At 38.0% G+C, this 26,963-nt stretch overlaps 1 protein-coding gene and 1 long non-coding RNA gene across 2 annotated transcripts; one reads left to right on the forward strand and one right to left on the reverse strand.

Moving 5' to 3' along the window:
* Window positions 1-17,449, forward strand: EPYC (epiphycan). The gene is made up of 6 exons (XM_071424307.1): window positions 1-168; window positions 10,661-10,814; window positions 13,302-13,460; window positions 14,037-14,239; window positions 15,829-15,924; window positions 17,164-17,449. The coding sequence occupies exons 1-6, from the start codon at window positions 1-3 to the stop codon at window positions 17,332-17,334; spliced, it is 951 nt and encodes a 316-aa protein (XP_071280408.1). The 3' UTR covers window positions 17,335-17,449.
* On the reverse strand, window positions 15,227-26,936 carry LOC139588695 (uncharacterized). Its single transcript, XR_011678774.1, has 3 exons — window positions 26,777-26,936; window positions 15,769-15,929; window positions 15,227-15,438 (listed from the first exon to the last, which is right to left on the reverse strand). It is a non-coding gene; the product is annotated as an uncharacterized lncRNA (long non-coding RNA).
* Window positions 26,937-26,963: the final 27 nt, after the last annotated feature.

Here is a 26,963-nt window from a genome sequence, read left to right on the forward strand (position 1 = left end):
ATGCAGACCTTTGTAAATGTTTTTCTGGGATTTTTTATCTTCAAGTCTGTTGTAGCTGCCCCTATCAGTGATACCATAATTTATGATTCTGAGTTCTATGACATACCACTTGGAGAGCTGCCTCATCCATTTGCCCATGATGAAAACAAGCAGTCTGACCAAGTAGAGGTAATTAGAACTTAATTTATTCTGTCTTTCCAAAGTGCATAAATGCAGTAGTTACTGATCAGGTTTTCTTTGCCATGAAAATACTTATCTGACAAATCTACCCGTGGTTTCTATTGCCTTTGCAGTTCATTCACCTTTTCCCTAACTTACAAACACAGACAAAATATATTCTAATTGTTCTGGGCTTTATTTGTGGTAATCTTTAAGAGTAGGTGAAAGGTGCCATGCTTTCCTCAGGTCTCCATGAAATACCCCAAATTCTGTTGGAGATTGTCATTGTAATTTATTTATCTGGGTGATGCATGGAGGCAGTTGAGACAAGATTTCTAGCATTTCCCGTTAAATGAGGTTGTAAAATGCTGTTTCCTTAGGTTTATGTTCACTAGAAGTGTGTCAGGCTATAAATGCTAATGTTTTCTCTTGCTGCTAGGAAAGTGGCAGAAGGAAGAAAAAAGAAAGGGAAAGCATTTGAATTTAAACACAGGAAAGTAAAAAAAAATAGTGAAAAAAACCTGTTGAAACTCTGATACAGTACAAGTGGATAAGATATGTCACCTGTAGAAGCAAGGGACTCCACTTCTTGACTTAAATGTTTCCTTCCTCTTCTACAATCCTTTATTTCTTTACAATTACTAAAAGGCTACATTAATTTTTTTTTCACCCTGCTGATTAGACATTGGCACAACTTCCCTGAAGGTAATATAAGCACTCTGTGATTCAGGATTGTGTGTGATAGAAGTTGAGTAAAAAATATAACATTTAAATAACATGGTATTTTCATTTTTATACATAATGTTTTGGTGTTTTTTCACATAACAATGCATAATTCATGAAAATACAATCCTTTGAAAGATTCATGATTACAGCAGGAGGGACAGGAGCTCTTCTTTCATCAATGTGAAATAGAAATTGGATAACAGCTTTGAAATCAAAGGACAGAGACAATTTAAGAATAACTATATTCCAACACAGGAGAACTGAAGAGATAAAAATAAAGTTAGCACTAAGATCAGAACCTTATAATTTGTAGGAAATAAATTTTCAATCTAAGAGGGATTGAGAAGAACTTTGCTGCAAGGAACTTACCTTGCCTTTGGCCTGTTTCCCTTGTGCCACTCTTGTGCTCTACTTAATTCTGTTTCAGCTCACTTTCCTGATAAAGTCACTACCAATTTTAGTCCCTGTGCTCTATTTCACATTGATTAATAAACCACGGTTTCTGCCTCACTTTGCTCTTAGAAATGAAGCCTTTATCATTCCTACAGAAATCACTTCCTTCCCAGAAATGGGAGAAGTTATTTTGAATGTGCCTCATCACTGAGTTTTTCTCATTCAAACAACAGATTTCTTAGTAATGCATTTAATGGTAGGTGGGATTCTCCTGTGCTGTGCTCTCTCTGCAAGGTCCTATAACACCAAAACATGGGGTGGCTCTTTCCAAGTTTCTGAGTGAAGGATAAAGCAAGGCTTCGATGTTCTTTTCCATCCAAAAGGAAACTCAGGATGACTGATGTTGCAGCCAACATGAAAAGATACGAGATCCCAACATGGATTGTTTTTTTCTAGAAGGCATGGAATAGGCAGAGTCAGGGTAAACTGGTAAGCCTCTTTTCCAGAGCAGGATTATCTTCCATTACTGAGCTCTTCAGACAGCCTTTTTAAAATTCATCAGGTAAAGTTCATCCAACACAGCAGTTGAACGGAGTTTTGTTTTGCATATGGATGGACCTCACTGTGAGAGCCTTATTTTCATAGATGTTTAGCCAAAATCTTTTTTTTTTGCTTACATTCCTAATACCATGTACCACCCAAGAGAATCCTAAGCATTCATAGTTCCCCATATCCCAGGAGATATGAGTGGTCAGTGCTGTAGAAATCAAGCAAATTTTATAGACATGTCAGTGTGCTATTTGATAGGGCATGTCAGTCTTGCAAGTTACATTTTAATCACTGATATTACTGGTGTCACCCAAGTTTTAAGCAGAATATGTTTGATTTCCTGATTGTGGTTATGACTTTACTGCTTAAAATCTTGTTATCGTAATGATGTGAACAACACAAATGGATCTATGTGTAAAATATTTATTCAAGGTCACAGGTTAGTTTTTATTATGCACAGTTTGCATGATGAGCAATACCACAGAGACCCAGACAACCAGCAGTCCTTCAACAGATCTAGCCTGTGTGCAGTAACTCTTTAAGACTTGAATTTCCATTTAGAGTTCTGAATCATGTATTCAGGCTATTGGAGCAGTGGAGAAAAAACTCAAATAGCATTTTCTGTTGTTGGTGTCTTCAGTTTAAGATTTGAAAATTCAGTTATGTGCAAATAGAAGCCATTCTGTTTAATCCATTTTTAGACTCATGGGCTAAAATGCAAACTTTAGCAAGGTTGTGTACCCAACTGATTAGCAGAAGGTCCAGGAAACTGACAAGTTCTAGTACCTCAGATGCATTCAGATGTTACTCCTGATAATTTCAATGTGAATTGAAGTAAAATTAACCTGTGCACCTCAAGGAGTTAAACTAAAGCACCTGTGTCAACATGTCCTTTTCCAGACCATTAGGTACTGTAATCACACATTCAATGTGTAATCACCAAAGTGTGGAAAGACCTGAAGAAAATTAGAGAGGGCTTCTTTCCACTCATTCTATCTTAAAAATTAGGCTTGGAATCCCAAAACCATGCTCCAAGACAAGAATGAGTCATTCTCTTTGGATATCTGTTGAGGTGGGTTGATCTTAGCTGGCTACCAAGGTGACCATCAAAATGCTTTCTCACTCCCCCTTCTCAGACAGACAGGGAAAGAAGTCAAGGTTAAAAACTTGGGAGTTGACATATATGCAGTTTAATGAAGAAAAACATAGGTTGCATGCAGAAGCAAAGGAAAACAAAAGATTTATCCTCTACTTCCCATCAGCAGGTAACGGCCAAACACTTCCAGGGAAGTAGGACTTGAGTACGTGTAGCAGGTACTCCTGATGACAAACACCTTAATAATAAAGCCCATCCCCTACCCTCACTGTCCCCTTTCTCTCAGCTCTTATTGCTGACCAGATACCATATTGAATATCCCTTTGCTCACCTTGGGTCAGCTGTCCTGTTTCCATCCCCTCCTGAGATGTTGACCACCCCTGCCCTACTGGTTAGAGAGGAATGTTGGAGAGACAGCCTTGGTGCTGTGCCAGCCCTGCTCAGCAGTCACTGAGCATTATCAACACCTTTTCAGCTGAAAACACAAAGCACAGCACTGAGGAATGCCATGGGGAAAGTTCATTCCACCCCATACACCTATCTTCCTCAAATAACTTTTGATGAACCCTAGACATGTGTTTCAGGCTTAGTATGAGAATTTATAATCTTAATACAGTTAAGTAAGGGTGACTGAGTCCAAGTTCATGACTTTGCTAATTCTCATACTCTGGAAGTATGGTTTCTTGTGTAGAGTGTATGTGTGTATATACACACACACTTCATTGGATTGAAAACATTTTTCTGAAAACATTTCTAGATAATGGGTCTTGATGTTCTTCACTTGAGGTCTATTTTTGTCAAAGATTTTGGAATAATCTTAAGGCTGGGAAAAGTTAGTAATGTATACATGGAATACTTTTTTTAATGCAAATATTTGCACGGGGGAAGTAGTTGTAGCTGTGAATTACTTGCGAGTATTGTATTGAATCCTCAATCAAAGCTACGGATTGTCATGTGTTAGGTGACATTATAGATTATAAAATCTATGGTTTCCAAGATCCCAGGTTAGTGAGACACAGAAGACCTAGCTAATGCCTTGCATCCAAATGGAAATTAATACTGGAACAAACCTAAAGTAATATATCACTCAGAAATAAAATGTGCATAGAGACATTAAGATAGCAGTATCAACACTTTCACAGATAATGGCTAAAAAAAGGCTGAGTAAAAGAAAAGCCTATTATCAAGGAAAGAATTCCAAGGTCCTCAAGGAGAAATCTACAGCAAAGAAATGTCACTGTAAGTGTAGAAGCTTTGTGTTGGATTTATCTTCTGAAACAGACAGTAACAGTATAAACATGAGCTGATGTATCTCCTCTTTTCTTCACAGTTCATTAGTATTTTGAATTAATATTTATATAATGATAGAGTCCAGAGGCCACAGTCAAAACTAGCTCTCCTAACTGCTCTGAAAGCATATACAAAGAGAGATTTCCTTCTTTAAAACAAATAGAATCAAGCCAGACTCTCAAAGGAATTATTATGTGAGCTTCTCACTTTTTGCCTCTTTGAAACTAAAACTTTGTTTGGAAAATATGTGTGAAAAACAAATTGCGGAGAGAGATTTTTATGTACATCGGCTACTAATGCCTAATAAAATAGCACTGCAATTTTATCACAGTGTCTGTCAAATATAATCAGTCAATTTTTCTTTAGGTAGGAAAAACTAAGAAAAATAAGAAGCAAAAATACAGGAGCATCAGAAAATTATTTTCATTGCTAAGATAGGCTATCAGTGAGGCTGAAAAGCAAAGGAGCACTTAATACGAATGGTTTGCCTAGCACTGAATAAGCAGAAAAGTAAGGGAGTTAAATACAGGTTGGTCTGGGTCTGTTTACACAAAAGAGGTGAGCTGTAAAATACAATCCACAAAACATTCAGAAAGAAATACAGTGAAAGTCTAATATTTGATGCATTTTGACTAACATTACTTGATAGCTTGTTGAATTTGAATCAACTAATAATAGGGCATTTTGGTGCCTGCACAAAGTTCAGAACTTGAGTTCCACACACATATTTGCTCATGTCTGTGTGCATACACACAAACCATCTCTCCTGTTGGCATAACACACGTGAAGAAGGAGCCATGCTTGAGCAAGAGCTCACTCTTGCCATTCTGCAGAGTTGACAGAGGCTTCCACTGCTGTTCCAGTCTTTGTGGTCAGTGTCTGATTAAATAGGAGACTTCAAAGTGGATATACAATGACTTTTCAGAATATCACATACATTTTTAAAAAACCCTATTAATTGGTACAAGTAATGTACAAATCAGATGGCCACATAGCTGATCAGAAAATCTAACATCATTTGAAGCTTTATCCCTGAATAGGAATTTTTCTAGTTTTTCAGAAAGGTTTTGACTACAGGTCTTGTTATTCACTTGTCTGCAGTGACTAACAATTCCTTTTCTTTTTAAGATAGAACAACAGGAGAAAAGAAGTCTTTAAATGCAAATTTCAAGAACAAGTTTAGACCACTTTTGGATAGGAAAGCAAAACTCCCTGCCTGTGGCAAGGGGGTTGGAAATAGATGATTTTTATGGTCCCATCCAACCCAAACCATTCTGTGATTCTATGAATAACTTCTACCATAATTAGACATTTTCTTGTAAGCCTTTGGTAGTTTCAAAACAGCTATGGGAGAAACCAGTTCCTTTTGATGGGTCAGTGTGTGGAACAACTGTCCCTTCAAGGTTAAAATGCCTATTCTTAAGTTTTGCATTTTTATTTGTGTATTAAATCTATTTTTTTGCAGTAAAAGAAACACTGAAACAGAACACACTTCAGAATTCTTCTGTGGATTTAAACTTATCACATGTAATACATCAGGTTTGATCCTAAAATATGTTGTCATAAAATAGACACATAAAAAAGACACGTAAAATAAACTCCTGATCCTCTCCGAGTCTTTTGTTTGTCTCACCTCTTTTACTGTCAGTGGTGAGATACAGATACCTAAAGAGCCCACCCTAAAAGGAATTCTGTAGCCAATGTCTGGAGCTGCTTTTCAGAAGTTTTGTCTCATTCTATACTGACTGTGAAGTGATGCTAATATAACTAAATGCCCAGCCTATGGATGGCAAGCAGCAAGTTGGACTTTACCAATTGCATTTTATCACTTATGGATGTGTTCTGATTTCTGCATTCTTGACTTTTGTAACTTCCTGGTCTGAAAGTGCCTCTGAATTGGCCAGCCTCACTAAGTAATCTTTCATTGGAAATTGGAGTCACATTGGATAAATATAGGATAGGGAAAAAGTAGGTACTCCATGCAATCTTAGGAAAGATATCACTGTCCTTTGGCATGTTCTGGGACTAATCTGCACTGGTATTTTCTAAATCTCTTGATTGATTCCAAAGACAGATTAGGGTAACTATTAACCACATAGATGGCTAAAGATAAGTGATGTGATGCCCCTTCAGTTTTTTCTTATGCCATTTATTAAAACTGTCTTGGAAGGCAGATTATTATTTGAAGACTTGTAGATATTGATGAGGAGGAACACATCTTATTGTATTTCTCTACAATGTTCTTCCTGCTTTGTGATTTTTCACAAAGAATATTTCTTAAAGTACCAGATGAAATACAAGTCCACTCCCTGCCTAATTCCAGGCTCCCATCTCCCTCCAAAAAAACCCAATGGAAAATAATGACATTAAGTGATATACAGTCATTTATGTTTCAATTTTTTTATATTAAAGTCCAGTTGCCAAAAATAAACAAACATCTGGAAAATGAGGGATTATTCTGTACAGCATATAGTCCAAGAAACATCTTTGTCTTGTTAAAATCTCGCATGATTTATGAAACTTGTAAAAGATACAAAGCTGCATGGATCATATGACCAATAATGGGAAACAGACTTTTACCTTTAGGTCACTGGTTCAAGTCCAAGTTATGTACAGCAAGAAAATACTGATCATGCTCTTGGTCTGGTATGTAAAACACATATATCAATGAACTCCTACTCTGTTGCAAGTATAAAAATTGCAACATCATTAATCTAACATCAATAATTTTTATTTTCTTATGACACTCACAACTGCAGAACACTGAACAGATAAAGTTAACTATTTGGAACAGTTTCCCTAAACCCCAGACATAGAGCATTTGCAGGGAAACTGCTGGGAGACTTTGAATTGTGTACCTGCAAATCTAGGTGACATCCTACAGTAAGAAAGAGATAACAATGTAGAAATGGAAGTACTAGAGGTTAACACCTCCACTTGCTAGCCAACAGCTGCAGTGATTAATCAACTAAGAACCCTCAGAAAGCATAAAGTAAATATAAAGTAAATAACAAATCCTAAGATAGTAAGTTCCATAAAGCATGCCCCAAAAATGCAGAGAGGTGGCAGTCAGTGTAGATGACCCAAACCCCATAACAAGTGAAATGAAAATTATCTTTGGTCTGAAGCCTAATTACAAAGCCTATCTTGAAAATACTCTTCTACAGAATATTACTTTCAGTAGAAGAAAAGTTGCATATAAAGACATTTACAGATCTTAAATCTCTGGATTTAATTCCGAAGTTCAGAAGAGGGATTCTTATCTGATTTCCACAAATCTGGTGAAGAAGTAGCATGTGCAAGAACTTTAGTGCAGCACTAACCTGGGTCAATAAAAGTCTGGAATGTATCTCTCCCTCTAGGCTTCCTCCATTCGGAGAACATCTGTCCCATTTCCTTTGTTCCCAAAGCCTTCTTTTGATTTGTCCCCAAGTCCATTCCTGGTTAAGCTGTCTACTGTCAGTGCTGCAGATGGTAACATTGTGTATTTGTCTGCACAAAAGGACAAGGTACATCCTTACCCTTACTTACATCAACTCAAAGTTACTCAGTTCAGCTGAAGGTCATCTTGCTCATTTGATTACCTTGCATTTTGTGAACTTTGCAACTGTGTTGGAGCATTTTTATCCATAAACTCTAATTAGTAATAGCATTTGTGGCTTAGTAGAATACAACAAAAGAAGATACAGAAAATCTAAAATGTTCTTAGTCAAAATCTGAGCCTGTGTGGTTCAGAGTGCTTACTGGTTTTTTATTGCTTTCATGTTCTCTGTCTTCAGTGAAACTAATTGATATAAAATATTTGAACCTATTGCCATTATATAACCTAAATGAAATTATTTACGTACAAAAAAAAAATTAGATTTTAGGTAGTTATTAAGATGTTGTAAGGCAATCCAGGATCATAATGCTTAATACTGCCTGTAATTATATATAGCTATGCTGCAAGATAGTCTGAGAGGTAAAGTGTTTTTTTCCGAAATTTTCACAGTTCATAGAATCATAGAATTGTTTGTGTTGGAAGGGACCAAGATCTTCTACTTCCAATCCCCCTGCCATGAACAGGGACACTTTGAACTAGCCCAGGTTGCTCAACGCCCCATCCAACCTTGCCTTGAGCAAGGGACTCCATAACTTCTCTGGGCAACCATTTCCAATGCCTCACCACCCTCACAGTAAAGATTTTAATAATATATAAAAGTTTCAGCTTCAAGCCATTCCCCCTTGTCCTATCACTACATGTCCTTCTAAAAAGTCTCTCTCCAGCTTTCTTGTAAGGTCCCCTTTGGGCACTGGAAAGCTACTTTTCTCTGGGCTGGACAACCCCAACTCTCTCAGCCTGTCTTCATCTTCTTGGCTCTCCTCTGAACTTCCTCCACACAGGCCCATGTCCTCCCTGTGCTGGAGACTCCAGTGCTGGATCCAATACAGCGGGTAGGGTCCCACAAGAACAGAGTAGGAGGGCAGAATCACATATTAAATATTAATATGTTACATATTACATATATATATACACATACAAAGAGATTCAAATAGGGATCGAATACAGCAAAGATTTGCCTGTGCTTGGAATCCAGATGTTAGGTGTTTTACTTCCTTTAACTTCTATAGTCTACATACAAAACCAAATTTTAAAAATTCTAACTATTTGGCCAGTCAATTACTTTTTACCTGTCTTTTACAATTATAATTTATGAACACTACTGTGATGGATTTCAACAACTGGTTCATCATGAAAACAGCAAAGAAAGCAGTAGCTGTGGGATGGTGTCAAAAAAGGAGATGCTTGGTCAGGTTAAAGACTCGGGATTCAATAGTTTTGTGGTGGTGTTGTGCTAGAAAGCTGCAGTGGATGAAAACTGAAGCAGGATTTTGGGCTTTGGTGCCTTTGCACTTGGAATAATGATACTGTGACCAAAATTTCTGTATTTGGCCGTGTCTTAGAAAAAGAAAAGGAGTGCTAAATGCAGCACAGGGGTGAAGCACCTGCAGGGTTAAATGCATTACCTATTGCAGCCTGAATTACTGCTAATAAAGTCCAGGGCAAGGAAGCAAAAAGGGCCTTTGCATGGTATCCACAGATGCTTTATTCAGGCACCTGGTAAGATGTTCAGGTCCCAGGCACACACAGGGAGGGTCCAGGTTTCTCTCTATCCGAGGGGCAGGGGGTGAACCGGGTCTCAGGGCAGTACAAAGATGAGGGCCAATCAGGGAATTGGGAGGGAGTGGCTCAGGGACATAGGAACAGACATGGGAACAGGGGTAGGAGCCAATGGGGTCTTAACAGCTTTTTGGGTGAAGATTCTTCCGAACCCCTAAACTAGGGGATGCCCCCCAGGGTCTCCACAATTACCTACATTTTTAACAGCACCTCTGATGTGTGAAACCTTGTAATGATACTAATTAATTGTTTTAGATTTAAAGAATAGAGTGCACTTTCAAAAGGGGCTCTGGCTCAGCTGAACAATACTGTTAAACATGGGGAAATGAAGATACACTGGGAAAGTAACTTGCAAAGATCACAGAACTGTCTGGGTGATTACAGAAAACAATTCTACCTCTTTGCTAACATAGACCCCTCCTCTGCAACAAGCATGACAAGTCTGCAATACTCTTTTTATGAGAGGTGATGTGAAACAAGAAAATTGCTATACCTGAATTTTTATCCTGAATTGTCATATAAGAAAATCAACAGAATGCATTTTTAGAATTAGAGTTAACCTGACAGAATTAAATGCTTTGATTAGTTATGTTGATTGAAGGACAAAATAAGTTTTCTAGTTCTATGCAAGGATCTTCCAAATTTTATAAGTGTTTTAAAACCAAGGTTTTATCCAATATATCAATTTTTTCATAATACATAATACAGCTACTAATGAATGAAGTTAAGCAGAATCTTTAACATATTAGAAAGTTATGTGAAGTTGGAGTTCAGAATTATTTAGTAATATTTTAAAATCATGTTCAGAATTATTAAGTAATATTTTAAAATCATGTTAGTGTTCTAAGCAGACCCCGCACACCTATATTGGATTTGGATTTATGATGGTACAATTTACAATTTTATGGTAAATGACTTGCACCTTTTTGATATTTCATAGCAAATTTTCATGTTTTACATACAGTTTATCAATTTTTATCACAAATCTAATTTATCTTTAAATAAATATGGAAAAATAATTTTTCTCATATATATTCTTAGTAATGAAGTATATGCATGTGTGCATACAGGAAAAAACTCAAAACACAGACAAAAAGTGAACAAGTATATTGGATTTTCATGAATTGTTTATACATCATCAGAATCCATTATAGCTCCAGATAAAATGCAGCTCCAGCACTAAATCTCAGAAAATATGTGACCTCTAGTGGAAGAATATGAATAACTGCAAGAGAAACAGCTTCCAAGGGAAGTAAACAGTAACAATTCCTTTTAATTTTTCCTAGACAGATATTGGGACAAAACTACTGTCTGTAATTCAAGAGAGTTATTCTTCTGCACCATTGACAGAAGAAACTGAGGATGAAGCATCAACACCAAAATTAATTGATGGATCTTCAGCACAGGGGTCAGGGGTTCTTGGACCCCAGACTCAAGATGGTGAGTAGGAAAGAGAAATGTTTTTGTGTGTAGTGTTGATTTTGAGCAAGCCCATTTTATTTTCTTTTTTACTAAAAATGAAGTACATAGTTTCTGTATGTCTCTTACTGAAGAAAGAATCTATCTTGAATTCTCCTCCAAAGTCAGATAGGTGCTTAGTCAAAAGGTCTCCATACTACTTCACTGTGAAAACAACTGTGCCACTTGTTCCAGAAGATTTACAACTTGAAAATTTGCTGATGGTTGGAAATGCTACCAGTACTTGTGTTTTTGTCTTAGATTTCAATATCATTATCAACTGTCTTTACTTATAATGATTTGCTACATGTTTTTTATAAATGTGTTAATACAAAGTATAATTAAAATGTTGAAGAATTTTTGACCATTAAAGTTATAAGCTGAAAAACTTAAGGAAAGGGAGCTACTTAGAACTTTTTAGTGGAGACAATTTTCAGTTCTTCTGACTATCAATAGTGAAATAAGAACTTTATAAATCTTGCAGGGGAATTAAAATTGCAAAACACAATCTGTCCCTCTCCCACACAAATTTCGCACTGCTAATTTTTGGCATTTGTCAGAAGCTCCTCTAAATTATAGTAGGTAAAGTCCACTAGAGTTATCAATTTCTGTGAGGGATCTTTGTGTTTTATGGTGATCAACATACAGTAACAGGAAAATCCTACTTTCTACTATGCCCAACACTACAGCTGAGTTACACAGATGAAAAATGAAATTTAAAAAAAAAAAACAACCCCAAACATAAACCCCAGAGTTACTGCTTCCAAAATTGTGTATTCAATGAAGTTAATAATTCATAGCCTTATTTTGGTACATACTACAAGTGAGCTTGACCAGGCAAAAATATACACTGCCAAAACAAATAAAAATGGAATGAGAACCTCCAAGGAGATTCTAGAAAAAAGGAAAAAAAAAGGCCCATACATTTTTTTTCAAATTTGAAAATTAGAGGATTTTACATCATATCCTGTAAATATTCTATATGATGGTTTCTTTGTCTGTCAACATTTTTGAGTACTGAATGCAAATCAAGTAGTGCATCAACTAAAGAAATGCTCAAGACAGTAACACATCAAATCAGATTTCTCTTTTGTCTTTATTTTAGCAACATACTTTCCTGTCAGATGTTGCCGCTATTGACCTGGTACTGAATAAAAGACAAGGCTCAGTAACACTAAGCCAAGCTCATTTTTCTTGTTGTTATCTTTTTGAATTCTTCTTCTACCTCTGTTTTTTTTCAGTGTCCACCAGATATAGGTGAAAAATACCACTCCTCCAAAAACAAAAATAGGACAGGGTGAAACCCTTTCCCCATACTATGGTACTGTGTTGCAATATTATGAAAAAATGTCAGCCATCCTTAACTCAATATTCATTTCGGCCCAGATTTTCCAGAACAGTTCAAGGTGGGAATATTTTTTTCCCTGTATCAGACCTACTCTCTGCAGCCAATTTAATCTGTCCTGTGGAGAAAGTTAGGGAAAGCATGAAATGATCCTTATCTCTAGGGAAATTGTATTCCTGGATGTCCAAGTAATGATTATCACATAAAAATAAAAGAGTACTCTGGCTACTGGTTGTTTAATCTTGCCTCAAAAGGCACCTCAATAACCTACAGATAATTGGGGCAGATTAAGAAGGCACATCTCTCATGTGGCCACATCTGACCTGGAGAAAAAACCAATCTGCAAGAAAAACATTTTCGTATTCCTGAATTATCCTACTATTCTATAAATAACAAGAGCAAACCACCCCATCTGCTACAAGGGGGGTGAAAACATGAAACAGGAAAGTATTTCTATGGGATTAAAAGTTGATAAACAGATATGCTGATTTATACTCATAATGTATATTCATAATACACTCATAAAAGATGTATCAAAAAGTCAGTGTCGCAAGTGTTATAAGCCAGTTATTAAAACTGTTAGAGGGATGCCTCTGCCTGAATAAAGGTGTAAATGAGACCATATGCCAAAGTCAATAGGATGGATTCTATTTAATAGTACATGTGAGGGGGAGAGAGAGAGAGAGGTAGAAAGAAATGTAAAAAGGGAGGGGGAGGAAAGAAAGAGAATGTCAGAGAGACAGATCAGGTAGAAAATATCATTCATCAGCTATTATTCCTCCATCCAGATGGAAGTGTACACCTGCTAGCTTAAGGGGAAATCAACTTCTGGCTAGTTGCTGTCAACAAATAGTCTATTATAGTCTGAGAAACAATTTATTAGAACAAGTTAATTGTTCTTCTAGGCACAGGGAGAAAAATAAATTCATTTTAAAAATAATTTAATCACTTTAGTGTTGCAATTATATGGTTTGGTGATCAAAGCAGAATGGGAAGTGAACTTTACCATAGACAAAGACTGATCATTAGCAGCTTATGTGAGCATTTCATTGTAGTAATTTATGTATGACTTTTATTCATGTCCTTTCTAAAAAAAATGTTTTCTCTTTTAAATTCCTTGATAGGTCTTCCCACTTGCCTTTTGTGTACATGCCTAGGGACCACAGTCTACTGTGACGATCGTGAGCTTCATGCTGTTCCACCATTGCCTAAGAAAACCACCTATTTTTATTCCCGCTATAACAGAATCAAGAAGATCAGCAGAAATGACTTTGCTAACTTAAGTATGGATACCAGTATTATTGAAATCAGCTTTAATTTTGATTATTTATGGCTCATATCAGCCAAAAATATTTTATATAATGTTTGATTATGGCAAATTTTACACGCAAATAAACATGCATTTTGTTACTTTGGAGGATAAAGGTAGATGCAGATTCTCTGTCAAACTTTTGAATTATTATAAATAACAATGATCATTGATCTTCTTCCTGTTACTTGCAATCATCTCTATAAAAGAAATAAAACTCCCCAAATATTTCATTTAATTTTGGGGTTTTTATTTAATTGGAAAAAGGGCTTGAGTGTATTTTATAAAGAAGTCAATATATCAAATTTCTTACATATAGGAAAGTGTTGCAATAAAGAAATGTGGAACAAGGTAGTAGAAAATATATTTATTTCCCTTTAAAAGTGTCATTTTTCCAAAAGATAATAATTTATAAGGTTACCAAAACATACAGAAATCTTAAAATTAAACTTTGAGGTCTTTCACTGAAAGATGTATAAAGACATAGAGTTTTTTTTAAATTTCAGGAAATACATTCTTATAAATCTGTTGTATTCTCTTTCTCTGCAAGACCATTTGAAGAGGATTGATTTGACTGCAAACTTCATATCAGATATCCACAAGGATGCCTTCCGAAGATTGCCCCAACTTCAGGAGTTGGTGCTCCGTGACAATAGGATAAGGCAACTCCCTGAGTTACCATCTACCTTAACATTCATTGATGTTAGCAAGAACAGGCTTGGTCGCAGAGGGATACCAAATGAGGCATTTAAAGTAAGTTTGGGTGTGATGGGAAAATATTTTCTTCCTCTCTCCAGAGGATGTGGTTAGAAATGCAGCCTATTTTCGTAAGAGAGATGTTCCAGTCCTCCAATCACCTTTTTAGCCCTCAAATGGACCTGCTCAAGGAGCTCCATGCCTCTCTCTTGTCCTGAGGAGCCCAGAAGTGGACACAGCACCCCAGATGTGCCTCACCAGGGCTGAGCAGAGGGGCAAGACCACCTCCCTTGCCCTGCTGGAATGCTCTTCCTAATGTACCCCAGGTCTCCACTGGCCTTCTTGGCCACAAGGGCACTGGTGGCTCATGGACTGTTGCCCACCAGGACCCCCAGGTCCTTCTCTGCAGAGCTGCTTCCCAGCAGATTGGCCCCCAGTCTGTACTGCTGGTTATATTTACCAGGTGCAGGACCCTGCATTTGCCTTTGTTGAATTTCAGACGGTTCTTCTCGTCCTATCTCTCCAGCCTGTTGGGGTCCTTCTGGAGCACCGCATGTCCTTCTGGGGTATCAGCCCAGCTTTGTGTCATCAATGAACTTGCTGAGGAGGCATCTGTCCTTCCACCCAAGTCATTGATGAACATGTTAAACAATACTGGGCCCAGCACTGAACCTTGGGATAAGGTTCATAAGTGCATAAGGGGCAGACCTCCCACTGTACTGTGCCATTGATTATTAGGTCCTTCTGGGATCTGCCATTCAGTCAGTTCTCAATCCCCCTCACCCTCCACTCTTCCAGTCCACGCTTCCTGAGTTTGATAAGAGTATAGTAGGAGAGAAAGTACTGAAAGCCTTGCTGAAGTCAGGGTAGAAAATATTCAGTGTTTTCCCCTCATCCACTCTGGTAGTTGTTTCATTTTAGAAGGCAATCAGGCTAGTCAAGCATGATTTACCTTTAGTGAATCCATGATGGCTACTCCTGATCACCTTCTTATCATCCCTGGGGATGAAGATGGATTCTGGAATGAGGCGCTCCATAACCTTTCTAGGGATGGAGGTGAAGCTGACTGAATGGTATTTCCCTAGATCCACCTTGCCCTTTTGTAGATAGGGGTGACACTGGCTTACCTCCAGTCCTCAGGCACTTCTCCTGATCCCTGTGGCCTTTCAAAGACCACTGTGAGCAACCTAGATATGGTGTCTGCCAGATTTCTCAGCACTCATTCCTCCAACAAGTCAAGGGAGAAAAATATTTACCTTTTGAAAAGAATGAGAAATGTATTTTTAACTCAGGCATTTCTTATACAATTATAATTTGCTTCAATACAATGCACTTCTGCAAAATTTAGTAGTCTTGTCACAAAAGAGAAAGGTAACAACATCACCATTAAAATTACATCTTTAATAATTCTGTAGATTTTTGAAAAACATTTTGCCCTTTATTTTAACCTTATCAGCAACATTCTCAGCCTATACAAATCAGAGTTCATTACTGTCTTTAAATTTCTGTCTTTTCACCTTATCATGCTGAGACAAAATGTTTTGCTAACCAGTCATGCTCATTGCAGTGATAGATTTCAAACTTACTTGCCAGAGATTTTCAAATATATCTCTCATTTCCTCCTGTTTTCTTCCATATTCCTCTAGAATCTGGATGAACTGAAGCATCTTTGTATCACTGACAATAACTTGGATCACATTCCATTGCCACTCCCTGAAAGCCTCCAAGCTCTTCATCTTCAGGTAGGCTACAAAAGAAATGGCTCTTTGTATCATGCTCAAAGTATATGCACAACTCAGAAGGGCAAATATTTGTCTTGTAGTGTTTCTTCTTTTTATCCAAAGGTGTTCTTACTTGACTAAACAAGCTTTGGGAAACAAAATTAACTAGTGATTGCAAGTCTTTTAGAGAAGTAAAATTTAGCTCTGCTAAGCATTAATTTTCAGAATTTTTAATAAAATATTTTTCAAAAATCAAATTCTAGAATTACTATGACCTAATAGTTTCTTTCTGAATCCTTCCTTTTAACCTTTTCCAGCTCTGTTTTTTTCCCTTTATCTCATCTTGTACCAATTTACAGTTTTGTTTATCAGATGTTTTTACTTATTACATCATACAGAAAAAACCTTTCAGTAAGCAATGTAATGCGCCTCAGATCATTTAACCTCGATCTTTTAGTAGGTAAATTGATCGAAACTCTCTGCATTCTAGCTGACTTCCTTTTCACCTGTTTGTGCCTGTAAATTAAATATTCACTGCTATGTGCTACAGAAAAAAGTTAGTGAGCAGGACTTTGTCCGCACCAATTTTTCACTAACAAAGGAATGGAGAAGGGAACAATTTTCAGCCCTCCTTTTAGGTAATGAGCTTTTTAGTCCCAGTTTCCTGAAATGCTGAAATTCCAGCAATTCATTGTTGAGAATGGTTTGGTTCAAGAATGGAAGCCCAGTGAATATAAGGCATGTAAGAGCAATTTAAATCAAAGGAATAAAACCAAATGCATTAAATTTTGCCAGTACATATACAGGTGTGAATTAAACTAATGTGACAGGGCTGGGGAGAAATAAATTGTCACAGATCAAATTACAGAGTTGTACCTTTGCAGATTGAGGCATATTAAGATGTCAGGATGATAATTATGTTTCTAGATTTATGGACTGGCCTATTGTGGATCAAATTTGTCTTAATATGGCTCTTCTCTATGATCTGGAAATGAAAATGCTCTGTACTTCTACCAGGCTCCTCCTTCAAAGCCTGTCTCTGCTACATGGTTTGAGTTACTTAGTTCTGAAATTTTGCATTGGCCAAGAAATTTTCCCCTGATTTCTCTGTTGATGACTTGCTGCCACAATCTGGGCCCTTGAGTTCAAGCAAGTATCTCTCTACACACTGAAAACACATCCATAAATGGTGTTTCAGAATAAAAAATTACTTTCAGGTAACTATTCTGATAGCTCCTTTGTTTGCTTGTTTTCTTTTAGAACAACAACATTCAAGAGATGCATGAAGATACCTTCTGCAAAAGGAGAGATTTTACTTATGTGCGTAGGGCTCTTGAAGACATCAGGCTGGATGGCAATCCCATCAACCTGAGCAAAACACCTTATGCTTACATGTGTCTACCCCGTTTGCCAGTTGGTAACCTCATCTAAGCTACATCAACCTAGATGAATTTTTACAAACATCATTTATTCAGGAAATATTTCTGTTAATATTGGAATTTATTTTACTGAGATACCGAGAAGATTATGAAATGCTAAAAGACAAATCCATTATCTGCCCAACTGCAAGTTATTTAGCAATATCAAGAAAAATACTTTACTACAAAAACAATGCAAATACAACATTTTTTGCTAAATTGTTCAGATCTAATGTATGAATTCTAAATTTAAATAATTTTTACATATTAAGGTCTAACTATTATATGGTAAACAAAGAAATAAAAATAAAATTGTGTACACCATTTATTATTTACTGTGTTTTATTTTAATTAAATATTATTCTCTCAGAGATACATCTAATTTTCTACTTCTTTCCTTAAAGGTCCCTTTATTTTGGAAAAGTATTAGCAATATTCCAAAAAACATGTTTTCTTCAGAAAACTGAATCCTTCAGATTACCCTTCCATAATCTATCTATATTTTTGCAGCAATAATTTATCTTTGTAGATCCTTTTAACTTGGGCTTTTTGGAGTGATGCAGCTATTTCTGCTGCTGGGTTCAGGAGCTGGGAAGCATACAGGCTTACCTCAGCAGCACAATCCATTGACCCGTACAAATGCTCCTTCAGCCACAGACTCGACTTGGGAGACCCATGAGAATCTCAAACATGTAATTACTTTAAGTTACAGGGAGTTGATGTTAAATGTCTATTTTCTAGTAAATATCTCACCTGAAAGTAAATACATGAAGACATGTTCTGTAGAAAGGCTGAAGCTATCAGAGTTCAACAGGGAGACAAGTAATGGCATTAAATCAAACTCATAATTATGAGAATTAAGCCACATGTCTAAAAGACTTTCTCTTGATGCAATGAAACTGAAATGGCAATGCAGTTTGAAAAAAGTTGTAAATGCTTAGTCAATATGGCTCTCCAGTAAGCACCTTTGATACCTCACTCAAAACTGATCACAGATAAGGGAGTGTTATTAGCTAAATGGGCTGCTAGAGAAATCTTTGATTTGAGGAGATCCCCAAAATAACCAGGAGATAAAGAATGACTGCAGAACCTGCTATAATTACATTGTGGTTAATGAAAACACCAGTCTGCCTCTTCTTACGTGGAGTTTGGGATCACAAACTGTACCTGGGATAATATCTAGGGGTCACCTTGATCAGGAAAAGACTGTGAACCTTCCTCTTATTTTTTTTTTTAATTTCTCTGTGGAGCTGGGCTCAGAACTGTCAATATTCATAAGCAAAGACTATAGCTATCTAGAAAAAAAGGCCTTAGGCAGATTTAGTTTCAGTCATGTAGAGCGTCAGCTAATCATTTCATGGACTGCTACTGCCATCGTGTGTTGATAAATAGCGACACTTGAAATCATACCAATGCCTGACACTAAGGGTAGATGAGAGTTGTCTTTACTTGGTTGGTAAACTCGACCCTATGCACTTTTTTTTTTTCCCTTCATCTTTAATGAAAGCTGAAGGAATGGAAAACTCTTTGATGATAAAAACAAAGGAAGACCATGTGAAATGGTTTTGCTTTTGTTTTTGTTGAGGGAGCTATTTGGTTGGCTTTGGTACTTTGTTTGTGGTAGGAAAATCTTTTTGTATAGCATACTGCAAAACGATTATTCTATATTTTTTTAAATTATAATTATTTTATTTTGTATTTAAATAAGTAGACTATAAATGCCATTAGAACAATTTATTGCTGGGCATGATACTATACAGATGCTCTAATTGTTAAGTACAAAAATTCAGAGTCCTTGATGATATCTCTCAGCAAAAGACAAACACAGTTTCTGGTCTAAATAGTATAAATGCATCACTTACTATGAAACCACAAGCCTGGACAGTATCAGTGGAAGGACAGGGAGCCTAAAATAATAAATACCTACCTATTCCCAGCAACACAAAATGTGCAAACTTCCAAAGACAAACACAGCCCCAAAAACCCCATCCTTATCTTTGTGTGGTGAGAATGAGGACACTCTTTTCTTCAACATAGCTGTCATCTATAGAGCTTTTTCTCTCACCATAACAAACACACTGGGGGTTTTGAGAAGCCTGGTGTAGGGGTAGATGTATCTGCCCGTGGCAGGGAGGTTGGAACTAGATGATCTTTAAGATTCTTTCCAGGCCAACCATTCTGTAATTCTATGATTTATTAGTTTTTATTCTGTATCACAAAACGCCAACAAGAAGGATGCTACAAATAGCACCTGGTGTTATGCCAATATGCTGTGTAAAGAAAATTAATCTCGAGATAAGCCTGGTATCTATCTTTCCACCTTCCACACTGAAAAATTAGGAATTCATTCAACAGCTGACATAAGGGCTGGATACAGAATTTTGAGTCAGGAGGGTGAGAAAGCCTTTTTGAAGGTGCTGATTTTCTGTGCCAGCTCCTGACAGCTACTTAGTCCCTCCACATCCTTCTTCACCAGGTGCCCAGGACAATTTTCCCTCAGTGCCACGAGGTGTTTGGAGGGAATCACAGAGTAGGGCTGGTGATGCTATCAGGGCTGGTGATGGTTTCAGGGCCAGAGACTGGATTTGTTCCAGTGAGGCCTGGCCTGGGCCTGCAGGGCCCACACGGGAGGGCCCCCTACTGACTGATGGACTGTGCCCTTGTCCCCAGCTCCATGTCACTGCCAAGCACCACTGGCTCCTCCAGGCAGGGCGGCATGGCAGACTGTCACAGAGTGCCCACACAAAGAGCCTCTACAGGACAGCAGGGTGTCAGCATGGACAGGCTCCCTCACCGGCCTGCCAGGTAAGCACCCCCATGGGGCCATGGCTGCTGGGCCAGGCCGCAGCTGGAGGGAAAGCCAACCCCCATACCGCTCCCCCAGCCGTGCCCTGCTGCTGGCTGCCGTCACTGCTGGGCAGTGCTAGAAGGCACAGCAAGGTCAGGACAGGGACAAGAGACCAAGGCAGGGCCACCAAGTACAGGCAAAAGACATGCTTATTGTGCTCCTGTATAGCAACAGGGCTGGCAGGGGCAGGAGGCAACAGCAGGAATGGAAGAACAGAGGCAGGAGACACGTTAACGGAGACAGTCAGCGAGGGCAACAGAAAAGAGAGAAGGACCTCATGGAGAAGAATCCCTGTGCATCGTCCTCAAATGGCTGTGAGAGGCATGGTGGCCAGCACAATGATCCTGTGCATGGACTGCAGCAGAAGCAGCCTGGGAAGGCACAGTGGCAGGGTCACAAGTGCAGCAGGAATTGGAAGCAACAACCACTACAATGCACTGAGCCCCTCCAGCAAGACCAGGCAGGCGAGCAGAGCGGCAGTGATGAAAAGAGCGAGCTGCTCTGGAACGCAAAGAAGGGCTGCTGGATCACAACCTCACATCTGCCAGCAGCAATACAGCGAGAGGCAAGAGCGCGCCTCCGGCCCATGAACCTGGCAGGATACCGCCTGCCAGGGATGTGCACGCCCCACAACACCAACCAGTACTTCATGGGCCACCGCGAGTACACAGATGAAAGAGAAGCGGCGGTGGAGGTGTCTGGAGAAATTAGTGACTGCAGCACTGAAGATGAGGATTTCCCTCTGATGGCTGCTTTCCCTTCCACAGACCAGTAGGCTGAAGGCACATCAGCAGAAGAGGAAGAGGAGAGCACACAGCCTGCCTGCCAAGACTGCAAGTGCCAAGACGATCTTGTGTGAAACCCAAACCAGAGGGACAGCACAAGGAAAGTGTCTGACTTGTAAAATCACCAGCTATTAAGAGCAGGGAACTGTTTGACATTCAGCTCCCTAAATAAATATATATATTTGTATACTTCTAACCCTGCTGCCTACTGTCTAATGATTCACATACACTAAGAGAGGCCTGGCAGAACCAGAAGAAGGTTAGCATTGCATATGCCAAAGAGGTCAAAACTGTTACCCTAGAGATTTATTTTTAGAGACCCTTTGTTCCCCTCAGATACATATATCCCGTTCAGGAAGGTTTTTTTTAAGTTATACTGAAGTATTATAAATATTTTATTATTATATTATATATGTATTATTATTAACATAATATTTAAGTTATTTTGTTATACTGAAAAGAGAAAGCCTAACTAGATGATGAAATTTCAAAAAATCCCAAAATGGTTTTCAGCAAATGTGATGGTGTTCGCAGGGGTCTTAGGATGAAGGAAGAGATCTGACTCCATGTTTCAGAAGGCTTATTATTTTATGATAAATATTATATTAAAACTATACTAAAAGAATAGAGGAAAGGATTTAATCAAAAAGCTAGCTAAGAATAGAAAAGGAAAGAATGAATAACAAAGGCTTGTGTCTTGGACAGAGAGTCAAAGAGCCAGCTGACTGTGATTGGCCATTAATTAGAAACAACCACATGAGACCAATCAAAGATGCACCTGTTGCATTCCACAGCAGCAGATAATCATTGTTTATATTTTGTTCCTGAGGCCTCTCAGCTTTTCATAAGAAAAAATCCTAAGGAAAGGATTTTTCATAAACTGTGTCTGTGACAAGCAAACATCAGAATGGAGGCTTTTTGGGCATTATAAAAAATAAAAGAGAGTACTTGATAGATAAATATACTTTTTGCTATAAACAGACACTACAACCTGTTTATTGATGACTGAAGTCTGCATTTGCATATATACAAGCAAATTAAATGCATCGCAAAAATAAGAGAAAGAGAACAAAAAAACCCTTTAGATCACAGATCATGCACCTTGACCTGTCATGAATGCTCATGTGGTTTTCCTTTTAGAAGTTGTCAAATACAGAGGGTTGGTGATATGCCATAGCTTTGCTTTTTAAGGTGGCTGAAATTATAGCCATGGACACCATCACAAATATACTACTATTCCCAAGAGTCAAATCTCTTGGCTTAAGAAGCTGCTTGAGAGAGAATGATGCTGATGTAGTCTGGGGATTTTAAATGGGGAGAAGGCAAAATGTTAGTGGGAAAGGCTATGGATCTGATCCTTGTATTTGTAGCTAAAGATAAAATGAGGTGCCCATAAGCCTTTTTTAACTTTGGTCTAAGTTGAGAGAAGATTTAAAACTCGGTTTGTTATACAAGTATTAAATTTTTCATGCTTCTGGTGAAAAAAATTGCTATAAAATAAAATTTTATAATAAAATCAATTAAAATCAATATTAAATATAATGTTGCTGTTGGTATTGATAGGCTTTCTATGCAAAGCAACTATATATATTTGTATATATAAATAGACATATTTAAATTTCTTGACTCCTTCATAAAAGTAAGTGCCTACCTAGATCTGTGGATCTATTTTTCTTCTTTGGGCTTTTTTCTCCAAATAATTTTTTAAAGTCCTAAATTCTGCTCCTGAAGTTCACCTTTATTCTCATAATGCCTTAATACTTTTTGGTCTTCTTCCTTCACACTCTTCTTCACTGCTAGCTAATAGAAACCATCTTAAACCATTAGAACTTGAACATTTAGCAGGATGCAAATCTCTTATTTGGCAGAAAGCCTCGTTTTTAGCTCCCATATCCTGTCATAGCCCTCAAGATGATATCCTGAACTGTAATAAGATAGGGTGGTGTTGAGAGTGAGAGGGAGTAAGAGAGAGGCAGTAAAGCAAGAAAAGCTTTGATATGCTATAAACTAATGAGCAGAATTTTATGCTAGACTTATCAAACCCTTGCTTAATTGAAAACCATGTAATTAAATTTATTCCTCAATCAGTATAATTTTCTATCTTTTTACTGTCTGTAAAAATGACTTCAAATTCACTAATTATGAATTAAAAAAAATTTGAATAAATGCAAGGTTTATAGTCTCCTTATAGTATCTCCTTTTGCTATATTTTTGTCTTTGAAAGACAATAAAAACCTTCATAAAACTTTGGCTTATCAGAAGGGATCTTGATAGATTGCAGCACTGGGCAATCATTAATGGGATGAAATTTAACAAGTACAAATGCCATATTCTGCACCTATGAAGAGTAATGCTGGGCACAAGTATAAACTGGGACCAGAGTGGCTGGAGTAGCAGCCCTGCAAGAAAGGATACGTGGGTGCTGCTGGGCAGCAGGCTTGACATAGGTCAGCAGTGAGTGAGCCCTGTCAGCCTAGAGGGCAAAAGGCATGGGGTGCATCAAACACTGCATGACCAGCTGGGAAAAAGAGGGGATTGTCCCACTCTACTCAGTGTGGGCTTACCTGGAGCACTGTGTGCAATCCTGGGCCCCACAGTTTGAGAAGGTTGTGGAGATCCTTGAATACATCCAGAGGAGGGCAACAAAGTTGAGGAAAGGGCTGGAAGGCTGAGGATTTTGGGCTTGTTTAATTCAGCGAAAAGGAGGCTGAGAGGCTGTCTCATTACTTTCTACAGCTTCCCAAGGAGGAGAAGGTGCTGGTCTCTTTTCCAGGTATCCAGTGACAGGATGCATGGGAACAGTTTGAATCTGTGCTAGGAGGGTTTAGCCTGGATGTTGAGAAGCATTTTTTTACTTAGAGGGCAGTCAAACACTGAAAGAGGCTTCCTAGAGAGTTGGTCAAGGCACCAGGCCTGTCAGTGTTTACAAGGCATTTGGACAATGGCCTTAACCACATGCCTTAACTTTTGGTCAGCCCTGGAATGGTCAGGCTGGTGGACTAGATGATCATTGCAGGTCCCTTCCAACTGAAAATATTCTATTCTATTCTATTCTATTCTATTCGGTTGGAAGGATAACAAGAACTGCAGCATCACAACAACAAAAAATAGAGCTTCCCCAAAGGCATTTCAAATGTAGCTCCCAAGTATTTTGCATTCTAATTCAGACTGTTTCTATTCCAATTTTCTTACTGTTTTTTCAATTGAAAGATTAAGATAAACATCTTTATTTTCTTTTATGAATAATAAAGATTTGTTCAATTTATTTAATTTTATTTTGTAATGGCTGAATTTATATTTCAAGCAACATCAGTTAGCATTCAAAATTCAGGAAAAAAAATTGGCTTCTTAACTCAGAAGTTCTTTAGTCAATGCAATATCAAGGCCTTATAAAGCTGGAATTGCTGATTCCCTTTCTCTGTCTTGTTATTACACTAGAAAAGATGACTGCACCACAGTTAGTACCAAATATTTATCATTTTGATACACAGCCAAATGAGTTCAAATTCTTACAGAGTATTTTCTCCATTCACAGTGTACAAGTTGTATGTCATCTTTTTGAGTTCAGTGGTGGACCACTGACACTGTACTGGTCACTGACACTGTACAGGAAATTGGTTTAAAGACTAAAACAGTATAAGACTCTTAAACTCTATAACTTGAAAAGTTATAAGGTTGAAATGCCTTTCTTCAAAATTCTGCCATTATTTATGTATATATTAAAAAATTAGTCTTTTAGAAGTACTTGTATTCTGGCAATAAAACTGTTTAAATTCCAAGATTTGGATATCTGACTTTTTCATCTCTTTCATCTGCTTTTGTGATAAGACTGGGAAAAACAGCTCTGGATACTGCTCAATGATATGGCAGAGAATGGTTTAAATATTGAATTTCTGTCTGAAATACTTCTGAGGAAAACCAGCTTATTGCACTTTTAAAATCTTCATCTTCTGACAAAAGAAGCTACAGTTGTTAGAGAAGAGCTGTTCAGGAATATTATTTTATCTCAAGACCATAAGGAAAAATTTGTGGGTTTTTAATTTACTGCTGTGAATTGGAGAAATAGAAAAGATAGAAAGTAGAAAATATTCTTTTAATAGTAAAGAGTCTGGGTAAATTCTGTTAAAGGGATTGATTGATTTTAATGGTACCCCAAGATGGTATCAGTTACACGTATGAATTTCTGTGAAAAACAATAGCTGATAGAAAATAACAGTGTCTTCCTCCCCTCTCCCTCTTTTTTTAGAGAAAGAGTGTGCTCTACAGTGCTCTCACAGCTAAGAGGATGAATCAACCCTAACGTTATGGCAATACTTTGAATTTATCCAATTTATCAAACTACAATTTAAGTTCCCCAGACAACCAGCAGCTAATAATTTCAAGTTATCTAAATACTTTCAAAGTTGTGGCACATCACCAGAAGGCCTCCCAAACAAAACTTCTTAGTATCTCCCACAATACACACTTCCTAAAACAGGAATTTAATGTGAACTGTGTCTTAACAGGTATTTCTGATGACATCTGATGGTATGTAAAGATCAGCTTGGTGTTCACACTAAAGAAAGCTCATTACACAAAAATCTAAATCACTAATATTTTTACTGTACATAATTAAATATATACTCAATTTAGTAATTGAGCCTGACAGAATATTGCTATGGAATGCCATTAATGGCAGTCTGTCAGAACCCAGGACATTCCTCTGGCTGCCCTGGGGGACTTGAGACCCTGGCAGGTGGCTCAGAGATCTTGGCACAGAGTCCAAAACACCTGTGCCATCGATCTCAGCCCATGGAAAAAGTTACCAACTTTGTGTGAGGATTTACAAGCCACAAGAGTTTGAGTAGAATGTTAGTGAATTTATCACAGGATGAAAATCTAGAATTTTGGGGATTTAGAATGGAGGTTCAAGAGTCAAGATGGAGGAATCTGGGCGTGTCCTGTCCTTCTTCTTCTTGTCCTCCATCTTCTGCTGTGATGGTGGCACTTCTGCATTAGTTTAGGAGAGAGACAGATTGTCTAATATAGGTGATAGGTTTTGGAAAATTATTGTAAATAAAGTACACTTAGGTTTTAGTATAAAAAGATAACACCACCCCAAGGGTGGTCAGTGTGCCACGAACTGACCTGCCAGACAGACCTCTGCAGGTCAGAAAAAGAATGTATTAGATAAGAGAAAATAAACAACCTTGAAAACCAGAGCCAAAGAATCTGGTCGTCTTCTTCAATTGTGGGGCTGGGAAAAAAGACTCTTCAATACCTTGGTAGCCGTTCCAGCAACAACAAACCCGAGAGCAGTCCATAGACCTGGCACTATGTCTCTATTGCACACTAATGAAGAAGCAAGACCATTTTTACTACTCCTTATATCCTAGCAGTGTTGCCTGACAAGAGAGACCCATTCTTCATTCACCGAACAAGATACTGACAGAACAAGTGAGGCCTTTCTGCTCCTTCTCCTTGGGAGGAGATCATACACCACCAAGGCGGTGTCTCTTCCTTTCCATGGTCTTATGTGCCAGAGGCCAGAGATCAGGGTGATCAGTGTTTCGTTTTAGGCACTGCATGCAAAGAGTGGCCAAATAAAAGCTGAGAAGAACCTTGCAGCCACTAGTTTAGCAACTGTAAAGCCACTAGTTTAGCAATTTTGGTAAAGAGCAGAAAAGGCTGAGACAGATCTTACGAATGTGTGTGAACATCCAAGGAGGACAGGACAGAAGACAGAGTTGGAGATTCTTCTTGGTGGTAGCCAAGTGGTGACCAGAAGCAAGGGGCACAAAATGAAATATAAACAATTTTGTGTAAATGTGAGCAATACTTACCACCTCAGTGAGGGTGGACAAACACTGACTCAGATTGCCCAGAGAGGCTGTGGCATCTCCATATCTGGATCCTTAAGACCTGTCCTGGGCAACCTGTTCCAGCAGACCTTGCTGTCTCATCATTGAGGACTCACAATCTCCAAATGGACGTCAGGCTCAGCCATTGTGTGATTCTGTAAGCTCTTTA

Source organism: Agelaius tricolor, unplaced genomic scaffold (genome assembly GCF_023055355.1).
Source record: "Agelaius tricolor isolate 1412-34295 unplaced genomic scaffold, bAgeTri1.0.p SCAF_3, whole genome shotgun sequence".
NCBI classification, from domain to species: domain Eukaryota; kingdom Metazoa; phylum Chordata; class Aves; order Passeriformes; family Icteridae; genus Agelaius; species Agelaius tricolor.